The sequence below is a fragment of the Python bivittatus genome, unplaced genomic scaffold (assembly GCF_059951505.1).
Source record: "Python bivittatus isolate LINGU-HERP-01145 unplaced genomic scaffold, Pbiv_v1 ctg000050_np1212, whole genome shotgun sequence".
Lineage (NCBI taxonomy): Eukaryota > Metazoa > Chordata > Lepidosauria > Squamata > Pythonidae > Python > Python bivittatus.
Window position 1 is genome coordinate 8,687,805 of NW_028277033.1, and position 15,380 is coordinate 8,703,184.

The window sequence follows — 15,380 nt, forward strand, 5'->3', positions numbered from 1 at the left end:
TAAAGTGGCGCAAAGAGTGAGAGAGGGAGACACGGAGGCGGCGCGCGCGGATGACGTAACCACCGGGCGCGCGACGCTTGACGCAGCGCCGGCCTCGCTCTTGCCTAGAGGTCGTCCGCGGAGAGAAGGGGAGCTTCCGCTCTAGGACGGAAGGGGCGGCGCCGAGCGCAACGAGGCGCTGCCCTGAGGAGAAGCAAGGGCGGCAGAGGCCCGCCGTCGTCGCCAGCATGGAGGGAGGCGCCGGGAACTCGAAGGGCTCCGGGTTCGCGGGCCTCTTCGGCGCCGGAGGAGTCGCTGGGCCGGGCTATTCCCACGCCGACCTGGCCGGGGTCCCTCGTAAGTGCGGGCCTGCGCTGCCCAGCCGGCTTCGCTGCGGGGCCGCGAAGGGGACAGGCCGCCTCCCCTCCGCGCGTGGGTCGCGGCGGGCAGCCTTCGCCCCCGAAGGCCCCGGGTGGAACGCGGCTGAGGGCCGGGGGTGGGCCGAGTTGGGGAAGGCCTCTCTCCGGCGCGGCGAGGGCGCCCGGCTTTCGGCGTCGGAGGCGCGCTCAGCCCGGGCGAGAAGGGACCGTCCCTTTGGCGGGGTTGTTGCGATTTTAAGCGCATTGGCCGCCCAGCCCCGGGGGCTCTGCATACCCTTGCGTGGTAAGCGAGGAAGCGGCGAATCCGCCCCTCGTACATTTCATCGGGCGCTCTTGGGTCCAGGCGGCCTGAATGAGGCCCGGGGGGGACGGAGGGTCCCAAGCCCCTTGGGGGCGCACGCGCTGATCCCCCCTCTCTTGAGGAAGGGGGTCTGCTGTCCTCCTCCCCCCACGTGCGCGTGGAAATGGCCCGGCGTGGGCGAGAGCAGAGCGCCTTTCTGCTCTCCTCTCCCTGGAATTAATCTGGGGAAAGTCTCCCTCGGATTGAGGTTTTCTGGAAACAGCGCGCTGCTGCCTTTCCCCAGGCTGGCCTGTCGCCCTTTGGGGTCTCCAGGTGGCGTCTCACCCGGGCCCGAGCCTGCTTACCTGGTGAGTCAGGGCTCGTCTGCCTGCTACTACTGCTGCCTGTTGCAGGTATATTGAACAACAAGTCCCCAAATCCTCAGCCATCGTTTCTTTATTTATGGGCTTCATTTATCAGTTAGGGTGATCCTAACTCCGCTTGAACATATCCAGAGGACGCACAGTGTGGACCACCTTGCTTGAAACCTATGCCCTTCCCATGTTGTTCTTCCTTAACGTAACGCGTCCAACTTTAGACTTCCATAGCAAGGCTAGCATCATTGTAATTATGAAAACCAAATACTGCATTTGAGTATGATTTTCTCTTAAGCTTTAGCTTAACCCTGGAGAATGAGGTTTCACACTGGTGTCCAAAGCAGACTGAATTTCCAAACATAATTTGTAGGTGACCTGGGACATTTTGTCCAGCCTTGGTTAAAGGTAGTATATGTCCCTGACGTCAGGCTTCAACTAAATTGCTACTCAGACATGAAGGCTAGCAAGCACAGATTCAGGGACATAGCTATTTGATTAGCTAATTTTATTTCAGATACTAGAAATCAGAAAGGACATAATTAGACTGGAAACCAGCAACTGCCAGATAAAAACCTCATACTATACGCACACATATATGCCTACAAATTCAAATCTTATTTCTCTTGGACTGACAACTGATTGTTGACATCTGTACATTCTTATTAAAACAGACCTATTCGTGGTTTCTTTAATTTGGAGCAAGCTTAGAAATTCGATGTGCGTATGAGAGGTAGCCTTCTCTGTTTAATTCTTTTTTATGCTAGTTCTTTGATTGGCATACTTTCAGACCTGAAGCCTTTTTTTTTTTCTTTCAGTGACGGGAATGAATCCCTTGTCCCCATATTTAAATGTGGACCCTAGATATCTTATACAGGTGAGATGTTCATGTTTGTGTATTAAAGTAGTTGTGTGTGTGATTAAATTATTCCTTTCAGAAATGCATTGAGTTTGTGATTGTGTATATTAAATACTTAAGGTAGTGGTTGTGAATAAGATTAACATAGGGAACTAAGTACGATGTACATAAAGACTTTGCAATCAGGTGAGCATCGTTGCTTGTGGTCAGGAACTGCTGTCTTTATTCTCTGCCTGGAGGACTTTTTGGAAATATCTGACTGACTGCAGTTGGAAACATATTTCTCCCACAAAGTATGTGGGAATGTGTGAAAATGAAGTCAAGTAAGAAACAAATGGATTACTCTCTCATGAACAACACTATCTTAGAATCTAAATATGTCACACAAACTTGTGTAACATAAGTTATGGTACAAATTTATTTCTGCTCTATTTGGGGTGGATTACACCTTTCTCCCCCCAATTGCCAAATGAAAAGTTAACTAGCTAGTTCCACTAGCTAGTTTTTGAATTTGAAGAACTATCAGACTTTTTTTCCACGCTTTATATCATTTAAAAAGAAAATAGTAGAAAGTCTGTCATGATCCATCTTTATTTTTCCAAATTTTCAGAGAAAAAACAATCTCAAGAAAAAAACTGAAAGTTTTTTTGTCTTATTTTTTTCTGTGGGTTTTTCCAGGCCTTCCCATCTATAGAACTGGCCCTAATCTCAGAGCTGGTGATTCTGAATATATTTTGTTCCTAAATTCCAGTGGTGGTCAGCTGTCTGTGTCAAAACTGTGTCTTTGACAGTGTTACACTGCTGGGAGATAAAGGTACTGTGTGTTTTAGCTGTCTGTCATTTTCTCCGTTCTGGAGGCAACTGACACCAGTGTTGAACAGTATTGTGCTTTTCTGAGAGTGTGTTGAGCAGAAAACCTCCTGGTCAGCACTAGTCTGGAAGCATACACAGGCATGGGTTGGCTTTCATTTCTGAAGCATTATGCAACAGTGTTGGTACAGCTTATTTCATCAGCCGCATTGATAAGTGACTAATACTGGACTGAGAATGTATTACAGGTTCTCAGTTGATGCTGGATAATTAAGTTAACTAACATTTATTTGCACTGTATAAATATAATAGTTCCCTTTTGTAGGGCTCACTAGTAACTTTATTTGAACATTCAGGAGTAAAATGGGTAGATTCTTATTTTTCCCTTCTATTTTATTTACTGTGTGCACAGACAATTAACAGTTTGCCGTAAACACTATAATAAAATGAGTATCTTGTGCTTTTTTTGTGAAACCAAGGAGCTCGTATACAAATATAGATGAAAAGGATATTTCTGTTCCAGGACACAGATGAATTCATTTTACCCACTGGAGCAAGTAAAACCAGGGGCAGGTTTGAACTGGCATTCTTTACGATTGGAGGTTGTTGTATAACAGGTAGGTCATCATTCTTCATCATGATGCTGGACTGATGTTTCTATTCAGTAGAATAGAATGTATGCATACAAAGAAATAGCCACTTCTTCGAAATTCTCTTGGAGGTGGGGGGCACAGATAAAGTTGCTATATTTGGTATGTATCAGATGCTGACAACCCCAGTTTGTGAAACTGAATGTATCCTATGATTAAAACAAGCAGTACAAACTTGGGATTATTATACAAGCAGGTTCAGGGGAAGGTAGTATATCAATGTGTAACGAAAAGCACCCAGTCTTCTTTTTGCTCCCTTGGTTAGCCTTTGTACTCTTTTTCCATGGGCAGATTAAAATCACACAACCAAACTTAATACATTTGTAGCATAGCGATATAGTCTCCAGGGTGTCCAGCGCTCAAAATACATAATGAAATGTTTTCCTGCAACCTTAATTCTGTTGCTTGATGCTCAGGTCCGGTGCCAAGGCAGCTGTCTCAATTGGTGCCATATTCAACAGTGTTACATTATTGGAAGATGCAAGTACTGCCTTGTGACCTGTGATCACCATTTTGGAGACAGTTTGAGACAGAGTTGGGCAAGAAATAAATATACCACCTTTAATAATTAAGTTTTAATCTCTGTCACAAGAATTCTCAAATGTGGTGGTACTGCAATTCCCACTTTGCACGCACAAACCTGATCAGGTTTTAAAAGCGATTTAATTCTCCCTCCCCCCTATTTGCTTGCAATATCTCAGTATGTTCCAACCCACAGTTTAAAAATCCCTAGTATATTATATATATATTGTATACGACTCAGTTTTTTAAATAAACAGATATTTATATTTTGTTCATTTGGCTTTAGTTGTTTTGTAAGCAATATAAAGATTGTTGAAAATTGCTTGGAGAGGTGTATTTTTTTTTTTTTTAGCATACTTTATTATATTTTAGGGACTCACTCTAAGATACGATATTCACTTTTATTCAGGCCTGGTTGAGAATAGTATTAGTGTTTTGGGTTATGGTAGGGAGAGAAACAAGAACAAAAAACATAGAGAAAGGAATATTCAAGAGTGGAGCCAAGAAAGATTGAGGAAAGGTGCTGGTATCTCCCTTAATTCAGGCCTCCATTACATTGTAAAATTTCCATGCTTTCCATTTCTATAATGTGACTAACAAAAGCATGAAGATCGTAGTAATGTTGGAGAACAATTCATTGGCTTAAATATAAGCACGAGATTAATCATCTTCTGTACGTATATTATTCTGTTCTGATTTATCTGAATAGGAGCTGCCTTTGGTGCATTAAATGGCCTGAGGCTGGGTCTGAAGGAGACACAAAACATGGCTTGGTCCAAACCTAGGAATGTACAGTAAGTACTTGATTTCATTAAAGGCCGTTTACATTCTTCTCTGTTTTGAGAATCCAAAGCAATTCTTGATGCGCAGCCAGTGTGGATCTCGCATGCTTGCTTAGTCTCTGTTCCAGTTTGCTGGACATTGGGGCAAATTAAGGCCGTTGTAGCTGTAGTGTAAAAGAAGCTCGGGTGTAGGCAAGAATATGAATTATTCTGTTCCCGAAGATAGTCTTTCCCTGTTCTGCTAAGAAGTCTTAAGTTTGGATGAGTTTAATATTTGATAAATACAAAAATCTCATCATTCTCCTTTAAAAAACAAACACTTTAAATGAGAGGAAAGAGCTCAAAGGGGTGATTTTTTTAAAAAATTCCTGTTATTCCCTGTCATGCCTCCAAAACCCAAGTTAGACAACCTGGTAAACTTGCAAATAACCTCATTTTTTAAAAATAGATTTCATATTAATTTGAGGGGTTTTGGCTGGTGCTGGGAATAGAAGGTTCAAATTAATTATTACTTCTCTTGTAACCTTACCCGATGATGTCTGTCTATTGGTAATCCCTTTGCTCTCCAGATAGTTTGTTCCTTTGCTAGTGGTTGAAACACTAAAGCACTTTCCGGCCACGCTCTGCACATCTGCCTTTTTGATGCTGGCGTGTTTTTCAGCTTCCTTTTTAAAATTTTAAATTTGTGCTTCCTGGTATTAAGATGTCGATCTTTCCTTAAAACTGAGGACTGAGGTGGATCTTTATGGAAAGCCCCAAATGACATTAGAATGGTGCCGCATAACTGTGTCATCGTTGGTTTATTTTGAAATGGCAGTTGCATTTAAATTGGCTATAGATGGTGCATTTTTGCATTTTCTGCCCGGGTGAATGGGGAACAGTGTGACTAATAATTAGATCCTTCTGGAGATAATTTTAGACTAAAAATGGTCAAATAGGAGAGAGATCACCTGAACCAGCAGGTGGCACCAAACTTCAGTTAGTCTTTGTGGACTTTGAGGAAGACACGGTGAAGGTCATTTCTTGTAGTGCTGCTTTGTTCTGCAAGCATGGGTGGGTTGTGAGAAAATTTGTGGGGGATTGCAAATTTCTGGGGGGCCAGAAGGATTGAGAGGCAGGCAGGTAGAGAGCGCAGCATCTGGAGAAGGCCGGAGGGATCAAGCTCATGGTGCACACCTAATGAGGAGGGGAAGCACAGATTTGGGCAGGGTGTCCCATAGAGCCAGGACAAGCTCGCCACTTTGGGGAGCTGCTAGTAAAAAAACCCAGTGTGCTTGCTCACTGTTCTCATCAGCATCATTATTTGTGCGGGGGCGGGGGGCAGGATCATGGCACCACAGAGTTTGTGAAATCCTGCCTTGAGTCAAGAAGGAGCCATTTTCACAAGCAGGCTCCCACTTATGTATAGATATCCTAGCTTGGTAAAGTATTCCTGCATCTGTGTATCTCCTTTGTGTGATGTATCAGTTTGCTGCCCCAGGGGCATAGAGTGTATTTCTTTGCAAGCTTGTTTTCCCAGCCTAGAAGGAATGGATATATGGACTTTACTCCTATTCATTTCACATTAAGCTGTAATGGTTGTTGTTTGAATCATGAGTTATAGTGATATGAGCATGAAGGTAGAAAATAAGCTTTTGTTTGTTTCAAAGCAGTGGACCAATCTTAGCCATGCCTTTTGCTGATTTCCTGATTACAGTAAAAGATCATTCTCAGCAGTTCTTCCTCTGGTGAGGATTCGTTAGAGGCTTGGCCAGGACACAAATATAAACCACAAAAAAAGTTAATTGTTATTTCCTGGCTGCTTCCTGCTTTATTTTTGGCCTTCTAACCGATCCACTGCAAGGGGAGATTAACTGAAAAAACCAGGGGATTTGCCAAACAAGACACAATTACTTTGCTTGTTTGCAATATTGACTTTAGCTTGCTGTTTTCAACAAACTGGCTTTCCTTACGTGCAGGTAAGTTAAAATGAAATGTGACATTGATAACACATGAACCTGAAATAAACAGGCTGGATCCAAAGAACCATGCAATAGTTGCTACCAATGTTCAACGACTGCTTGTAGTGTGCCAGAGTATACTTTCATCACACGCAGTGGTGTAAATTCAGTTAGTTTGTCTCATGTTTCCCTGTCTTCAGGACTTGTACTACAGAAAGGGCCTCTTGGTTTCATCTGCTTGGGGCTCTAACACAAGGCAGAACATTTTTCTGTGAGTGGAAGACACTTTTGAATACTTTGTGCCTACTTTCCAGTGGTAGTCAGCTGTCTTAGTTACTTTCACGTCTTTGATAGTGTTACACTACTGGAAGAAAAATGTACTGTCTCAGTAGCTGCCGGCCACTGTCTCTGTTCTGGAGACAGTAGACACAGCGTGGGCAGTACTGTGCTTCACTGAGAGTGTGCTGAGCAAAACCCATCCTGGTCAGCGCTAGTCTGGAAGCATACACAAGTGTTTCTCTGGTACGGCGTATGTGCCTTTGATTTATGAAGAGAAGGTGCTAATGCATATTAGGACACGTTTAATTCGTAGGTTTTCTAGCACTTAGAAATGTAGTGAATTTACAGTTACCGTGTATTTTAAATTATATCTCTAGGGTATTTGTACATTGCCCTGTAATTTGAAAATTTATGGCTGATTCACAATCTGAATGGCCTCATGAAACCAGAAAAAGTTGTCAACACATAAATATAGATCTGAAAAATGAAATTCATGGTAAAACCAGTCTAGCCGAACCAGAACCATCCAGATCCGTCAGGCAGCGGGGTCGAGCCTTATTAACTGGTCCTCCACCCTTGGGAGATCCATACCAGGTGTTTCCTAAAGCTGACCAGGAAATGATCCATCTCTGACAGCAGAGTTACTTCGGGTTCATCCACCTTCAGGCTGTCAGGCTGCCTAACTAGATCACCAAGCCCATCTTGCCCTGCTGCACGCTGCCCCAAAGTGGGATAAGTCTGTGCTCCTGATCTGTCCCCAACAGAGCAGCCACAGTGTGGATGCTGAAATTCCCTTAGCATAAGGTGCTTGGGATGGCCAAGTGCTCTCTCGGGAGGAGAGAGAGAGACAGGCAGTGGAATGGCTGTCTTAGCATGTGCTCACTGATGACAAGCTGTCAGGTAAGGCACCTGGTAATAAAATGGAATTCCTACAGGATGTGACCACTCCACTTTTCTGTCGTACATAGTAGCCTGGGAACAGACAAAGTCTTCTACCAGCCAAGTCTCTGAACTGCTGGCATCCTGTTGGGGGGGTGGGGTTTCTGCTGGGGACAAGGTGGTTTTACCTCTTGCTTCCTGTCCACCTGGATCAAGCAGTGGTCTGGTTGTCTTAACTTCCATTCCCAGGAGGTGGTGCTGGAATCCAGTAGCCTGATTTTCAAGGGATATTGGAATAATTCTTGAGCACCATCTTCTGATGTTTCGCCAACAGAGTAAGAGTAAAACTTCAATTCCCAGTACCAACAGTCTCTTCAAAAGCTACAGCAGTCAGTATTATTGAAATTCTTTTTTTCCACGTATGTGTCATTGAAGGCCTCTTTTATTGATCTGGCTGCCGATGCTGCTTCTCAAAAACTCATCAAAGAGTCGATAATCTCACAGTTGTAAATTAGCCCTGTATAATTATATGAGAAGTCTTGGTACCATTCTTTCCAACAGCAGCCTCAACTGCTTGGTATAGAGATAACTGTCACTGAAACCGAAATAAAAAGATGGTATTAGCATGGTCAGGGCATTAGCATGACAGAAAGATATTTATAGCTGAAAGCGAAAAATGCCCATATTAGGATGAATTAAATGAAAATGGAACATCTGCAGTGCCTGGGAGAAAAAGTGGAAGCTTGGGGTGAGAGCAGTGAAATGGAAAACACTCATTCCTGACTGAGTACAGGATGGAGTCCCCTCCCCTGATTTATTATTAGAGAGAAAATTAATTTCTGTGTGCGGAAGAATTGCCCTTCATCAGCCTTCTTCACTTGTATTCCATTTCAACCAGATATGTAGAGGGAAAAAAATAAATATTGTGTTTAAGGAGCAAACTATACGTGAAGTACTACTTAATCTCTAGGCAGGTGTCTGGTTCTTGAGAATTTGTCCTGAATTTCAAGTCTACCCAAAAATAGAAGCTTAGGGAATGATCTGACAATGAATGTCCATTTCCATTATTAAATTTATAAAATATAAAATATGCCTGTGTAAATATTTGTAATTTTGTGAGTTTGTACCTAGTTTGCGTCCTATGAAACGTCTTCAGAACCTTCACTTATCCAGAGTAAGTAGCGGGGCATGAATAAACAAACTGGCGCTGTATTGAAGGGTACAGTGGAGTTCAGGTTAGAGTAGAGGAAAACCATTTGATAAAGCACGGGGCCCTACCTTCTGAAGATGAAACTGTGCCTATGGGTACCCTTGAACTCCCTGGCACCTGACTCCCAGTTTGGACATTTTCTTGCTTTGTAATGAATTGTCCTATCAGAAAACAGAAGATTCAGCTTTTCAAAGCTTTTCTCAAAAAGGAGTGTTAAAAACTTTTAACCAGCATTCTTACAGAGAAAAGTTTTAATAATACGTTGATACGTAGTTTGGTGTTTCTCAGGGCTGAAAATTTAGAAGCTAAAGGGATCCTTAAGTGAGACTCTGCTAGGAAGCTGCCTTGTTTTAGAGCAGATCATTGATTCTCCAGGATCTCCCAGAGCAGTTCATTTGCTACTCGATTTAAACTGCCTATTGCTGGAATATTTGCTGTTGTATTAATTGTGTTGTAGTAAATGCTAATTATGCCAAACCTGCAAGTAGTTTTAACATTTTTTTGGCTACAGATTGATTGGATAGTATTGAATTGGATAAACACAGAAGTTCCAGATGTATTTGACAGTGCCAGCTGCCTTAAAGTTGGCTAAATGTGTTGACAGTAAATTCACTTTTACTCCATTACTAATCCAGGTATTACATAGTAAGATTGCATGAAAATATTTGTGTAATGTGCAGTTCCTCTTCGTGGCAAGGATTTGCTCATCCTTTAATCATCATTGCCTAATGTAAAACAAGTTATATAAGAGAAGGTGTGGCAGAAAATGTTAAATTGACTGGCATATTATTTGGGTGTCCTATTAAACATCCTTCTTGTTACTTTCTTCAAGGATTTTAAATATGGTGACAAGGCAAGGTGCATTGTGGGCCAACACGCTTGGATCTCTAGGTAAGCATGCGTATTTCACAAATACACACAATTGGAATCCACAATGGAATCTACACAATTCCATTTTTCAGAAAATCTAGAACATTAACAGAGATGGAGGTTTTGAGAACCATTTGAACTGTGTGACGGCCCAGGAACGAATGCTGAATGGCATAGAGCGCTTTCAGTCCACAGTTATGGGTTGAAACTGTTGATTATTATGCTGTTCGTTGAAGATTTAGACCTCCGCTTTACCCTGTCTGCAGAGCAGTTCTAGATTGTAACCCTAGAAAATAGCCCGTAACGCTCGGGCTCAAAGATGACTGCGTTCAAGATTCCTATCGTGAAGATGATATATTAACAGATGCTTCCCAGCTGTGTTTGTTTTCTTGTGTAATATTTCTCCGTGTTCCTGATCTTTTACCCTGACCTGTTTTTGTGCAAATATTATAGATTCAGTGGAGTCATAGACTCCTGGAGAGAGGCGCAGATGAGAAAAGTGACTCACTCAGGCTAGCCTGAAGCTACAAATCCCCAGATCAGTCCTTACCATCTCATTAGCTTGAAAAATATTTTTGTTTTGTTTAAGATGTTCTTAACATCTTCTGTAATTAGATCTGGGTTTGTGTACATGTGTGTATCTTGAAGTCTAACATGAATGGCAGTGCAAATGTAGGAAGGGGTCACTCTTGTCAGCAGATGGCAGCACCTAGTTGATCGTGGCTGCCTTGGCAAAGCTGAACAGGGTCAGTATTTGGACGGGGGGCCACCACTGTAGCACCACCACCAGGGTCAAACACAACTTGAGTGATTTTTTTCATCTAGTATAATTGAATTGTCTTTTGCTATTAAAAATAGAGCAAGATAAATAATAACTGTTTACAAGCCAGTGATAGGGATTCTGAGCACTAATTGTGGCATGCCCAAGATTTTTGGGATGGCAGAGATATTTTTTGCTTTCAGAGGGTGGAGATATGTAAACAACTTTTAAATCTAATCTGAGTTTCAAAAAAATTCTTCATGGCACACTGTTGCTTAAGAAAGACATGTCCATTGTTCCCTTTTGTGGTTCTGTAATCCTGTGCTTGCTTTCTCCTAAATCCAGTGTGCAGTAGTTTCAGGAGGACAGTTGAAACAGCTAATTGGCTTATCCATTGTTGTAGTTTGCTGCTGGTGATGAGGCTAAGCATGCAGGAACAGTGCAGCTGATCAAATATGAAAATAGCAACCATTCCTACAGCTTTAGTTGGGGCCTCACATCAGTTAAGCTGAACTCCTGGACAGTCTGCTGATCTTGCAGATTCACAACAATTGCTAATAGTCTGCATTCATAAGTTCTGTGAGAAGGATAGGAAATACTTGTTCTCCCCTGGTTAGAGATGTCTTTTTCCAAGCCAGCCTTAAGCAGAAAAAAAAAAAAGTTGATGCTGAAATCACAATCCTGTCGCTGTGTCATGCTTATTTGATGGACGTTTTAATTTCATTCCAGCACTGCTGTATAGCGCGTTTGGTGTCATCATTGAAAAAACACGAGGCGCAGAAGACGATCTGAACACAGTTGCTGCTGGGACCATGACAGGGATGCTGTATAAAAGTACAGGTGCGATAGGAAAATGATTCTGGTTCATAGTGGGTTTGAGAATAATGCCTGGATCAAAAGTATTGACTACGGAGGGTATTTTTCTTTCTGTGGTCATTGATAAGGAGTCTTCGTCATTACAGTGACAGGTGGCTAGAATCCAGCTTACCTTTGAACCTGCTGACTGCCCAGTCAAGGTTTCCCAGCAGGCACCTCACAGGAAGAGGGCGAAGAAAAGCAAAATAGAAAAGCAAAAGAAACTAGATGCTGTTTGTTTTACAGATTTTTACCACTCTGAACTTCTGCCTGGTATAGCTTTAATAGCTCACTCTTCAGTTCAGTCTTAGTTAGACATTACTGAATGCAATAAAGCTATTTGTTCTATTTGCTTAAAGATAAGTTAACATTAAGCGTTTCTCTTAGTGATCTTAAAAGGCAACTTTATTTTACTTGTCCTCAGAATGACACACAGTACTGGCAGCATTTCTTGTCCCAGCAATGTTCATTAGATAAAACGTTGCCACCGTGTCTGGAAACTGTAATTTAATATGTTGTTCAAAACAAAGTATCGTGACCATTAGATACCAGAATAATATAAATCTATAAAAAGGAGAAAATACGTTAGCTTTTGGTTCATTTTAATACATCTAGAATGGTTTCAGCAGTCAGTTTCAGTAAGTTACCAGTCCAGTAAAACCTCAATTTAACAGAACTTCATTCACCGGATGGTGGATGCAACAGACCAAATTTCCTTCTGGACGTACCCCTTGAAATCAGAGGCAGTAGATATCATTTGTGTAGTGGCATAAAACAATGCAAAATACCTACTTTTGTAATAGGGTCATAATGCAAACAACATAGAGTGATATACGTGGCATACTTTTAGGTTTAACAGATAGTCTGGAATAACGGAACTCCCTTTCCCCAGTTAGTCTGTTAATTCAAAGCAGTCCTGTATTCATATTACTTTTTGTTTAGAAGTTTGAGTTGCTAACAGCGGAAGCTTAAAGTGCCTCAGGAAAAGGCCTGAAATATAATTGGGTTTGTAAAATCCCAAGCAATAAATCACACTGGGAATTAGTACTGTCCAGATCCTTGTTAGGATGTCTTACACGTTATTCCAGGATTCATGTTGTATGTTTTTTATTTGTTATTCTTGAAGCATGTTTTGCAAAGCTTGTCAAACACAGACCTAGATTATTGCAGTTGGCTTATGCTGAAAAGGCACTTCAGAACATGAGCATTTGGGTGCTGGTGGCCCTAGCTGGTTTGCACTCTAAACCATGGTCATGGGAAAAATCACAAGAATATTAGGACCCAGGTGTTGGTCAGTGTGGGATACCAAGAGTGGCTCCAGGCCATTGCTTGGCCGCTGCCACATTAGTGACCATCAAGACCATCTCATCCCCCAGGATTCTGGGTCCCCAGGATGGCACCTTTGCCAATGCAGCTCAGACTCCGTGCCCCTCCTTATTTTATTTCTCAGTCTTTTTCTTTTAAAGGGGGGAAGCAAGGTGCCAGCCTCCAAATCATCCATCAGTTGGAGTTGGACAGCCCAGTGCATGCTAATTGATACTTTTTCTTTTGGAGAGAGATCCTGTTCAGGTTGTGCGTGGTTTGCACTGCATAAGTTGAGTCATGTAGCTTCTCCAGGGCTTGAATTGGAGGCCCACAGTAAGGAAAGTGAAAGCTTCTGCGCATGCCACCAGTTGAGACAGAAGTCACACTCTAAATCATCTCTTTCGCACATAAGGTCTGTATAAACAGGCGTGGCTTACCAATCCATTTATCTATAGTGGGCCCTTGCTCTTCCCAAGAAATAGAAAACTGATATTCACGACACATTCAGACAGATTGTATTCAGACTCCTGTGGAACACAGACAGGTACGGCTTTGTAGCTGATTCGGGTAGCTGCAGCAAGATACAAATTTATGCTTGTGCTTATTAGTAGTCACACATTCTCCCTGAGATAACAAACCCCAGAAAGTGTGATCCATCGTGGTGTTGCCCCTCTTCTCCGTAACCCATGTACAAGTCAGCAGTGGGATTCTGCTTGCAGTCACAGGACTGTGTTCAGGAGAGACCTTGTTAGCTGGAAGGAAAAGTTCTGTTTTCAGATATTGCAGTCTTACTAGGATAAGCCATTTTTAACAAGCTTGCATATGTGTAAGAGAGAGATGGCGATGATGAGCACTCGCTGTGTGAGACTCAAGGAAGTTGAACTGCTATCTCACCCAGCCAGAATAGGGATTGCAGGGGTGGAGAACTGCTTAAGCCGTATCGCTTAGTGGACAGAACTGGGGGGGGGGAGGGAAGGGGGGGTAGGGAGTTATGAGTGTAGTCTGGAAATTTCCCACTCATTGACTCAGTTATTTTGCCAAAATTAGATACTTTTAATGTGTTTCAGGAACATGGCTGTGCATTGGTGCTTAGTTCCTTGGTGTTTCCAGGTTTCAGGATATGAGAAACAGCAGAAAAGGAGTTTTGCGCCATAGAAAGGGCTGTTCTTTCTAACATTGACTTGTGACCGTTTATTTGCTTCAACTTTGCTACCCTTTATTTTTCTGGAAAGCACCTCCCTTCAGATTCTAACTCTCCGCACTGGGCAAATGTTTTTATCATGTTTGACATCAAAACAGATGATGGACTCCCCGCCTCTTCCTGCTTCAAAATGACCTTGATATATCTGCTGTAGGTCCTGACGTGAATTGCTCTTATTACATCTTCTTTATTACAAAATACTGTTATATATGCGGGAATCCCCACCGCTACGATGTATTTTATAGGTTTGTGGGTTTTTTTTTTAATCTGTTCAATTGTGTCCAGTTCTCAGAGACTGCCTGGAAAAGTCCCTGCAGTTGGCAAGGTTTTTCAGAAGTAGTTTGCCCTTGCCTCCTTCCTGGGGCTGAGAGAAAGTGACTGGCCCAGGATTACCCAGCTGGCTTTGTGCCTAAGGTGGGACTAGAACTCACAGTCCCCTCGTTTCTAGCTTGGTGCCTTCACCACTATACCAAACTGGCTCTCTAGTAATTAATTAATAGTAAATAGATTAAGATCAGCATCAGTATTTTAACGATGTACAATATACAGACTGCAATCCACTAACCTGGGAATAACTGAATTCATGTGGACCATCCCAAAGACAGACTATAGTGCTTTTCTAGTATAGCTAAGTACTAAAATTATATTTTCAAATTAGCATAGTAAATGTTGGGGGTTTTTTTGATGGAGTCTGATCACCACCACTTCAGTTTCATCATCATGAGTTGATTTGGAAGAGAGAATTCTAAGAGGAGACTTCAAAAGACCAGCCCTGTCTTTTTGCTAAAGAGAGTGGCGGAAGGAAGGGTGTAACAAGAGCAAGTAGCTTCTATATATCCTGGGAAGGTATTCCCCTTGCAAGTTAATAGTAAGTTTGCTCACCCATGAGCTTCTCGTGCAGTCTTTCTAGATGCGTCTGGGTCCATTTTTTGAGGGAAGGCTCCAGTATCTGAACGCTGGCAATACTGGCTGATCCCTCTGTATTTACTGCTGCTTTATTTCCCCACAGGTGGATTGCGTGGGATAGCAAGAGGTGGCATTGCAGGACTCATGCTCACAGGTCTCTATGCTCTCTATAACAATTGGGAGCACATGAAGGGCTCCGTGCAACAGCAGTCCCTTTGAGAGGAGTGTAGAACTGAGCATATACCCGTGTAGTGCAACCAGACTTGAACCCCTTCATTACAGCACATAGTGGAGCCGCCCAGACCACCGAATCTCACTGCGACAGCCTGGCTCTTGAGCGTGCCACATCCTTCTGAGCGACGGGGGCGGAAAGTGCTGCTTGATCCGCAAAGATGAAGATCTTGTCTCCATAGCATGTTCACTTTTGCTCAGTTTGTGTGCTGAGACCATTGCTTGATTTGACTGTAAATAAAATGTGTGTGCTGAAACTAACTTCTGCGTGTAACATGGACATTTTCAAAAGCTATCTATGGCCTTAG

At 42.6% G+C, this 15,380-nt stretch overlaps 1 protein-coding gene and 2 non-coding genes across 4 annotated transcripts; all 3 read left to right on the forward strand.

Moving 5' to 3' along the window:
- Positions 1–132: 132 nt before the first annotated feature.
- LOC103060564 (mitochondrial import inner membrane translocase subunit Tim23) lies at positions 133–15,333 on the forward strand. 2 transcript variants are annotated; one of them, XM_088129484.1, is made up of 8 exons: positions 133–336; positions 1,832–1,890; positions 2,551–2,589; positions 3,206–3,299; positions 4,564–4,648; positions 9,777–9,835; positions 11,304–11,414; positions 14,945–15,333. In XM_088129484.1, exons 1-8 carry the CDS (start codon positions 228–230, stop codon positions 15,058–15,060), a joined length of 672 nt encoding a protein of 223 aa, XP_087985610.1. In that variant the 5' UTR covers positions 133–227; the 3' UTR covers positions 15,061–15,333. The 2 variants fall into 2 exon arrangements, with proteins under 2 accessions (XP_087985610.1, XP_087985619.1); XM_088129493.1 differs by lacking the exon at positions 2,551–2,589 and having other exon boundaries at positions 138–336.
- LOC112541814 (small nucleolar RNA SNORA74) lies at positions 2,619–2,822 on the forward strand. Its single transcript, XR_003085757.1, has one exon. It is a non-coding gene; the product is annotated as a small nucleolar RNA SNORA74 (small nucleolar RNA).
- Positions 6,886–7,086, forward strand: LOC112541813 (small nucleolar RNA SNORA74). The gene has a single exon (XR_003085756.1). It is a non-coding gene; the product is annotated as a small nucleolar RNA SNORA74 (small nucleolar RNA).
- Positions 15,334–15,380: the final 47 nt, after the last annotated feature.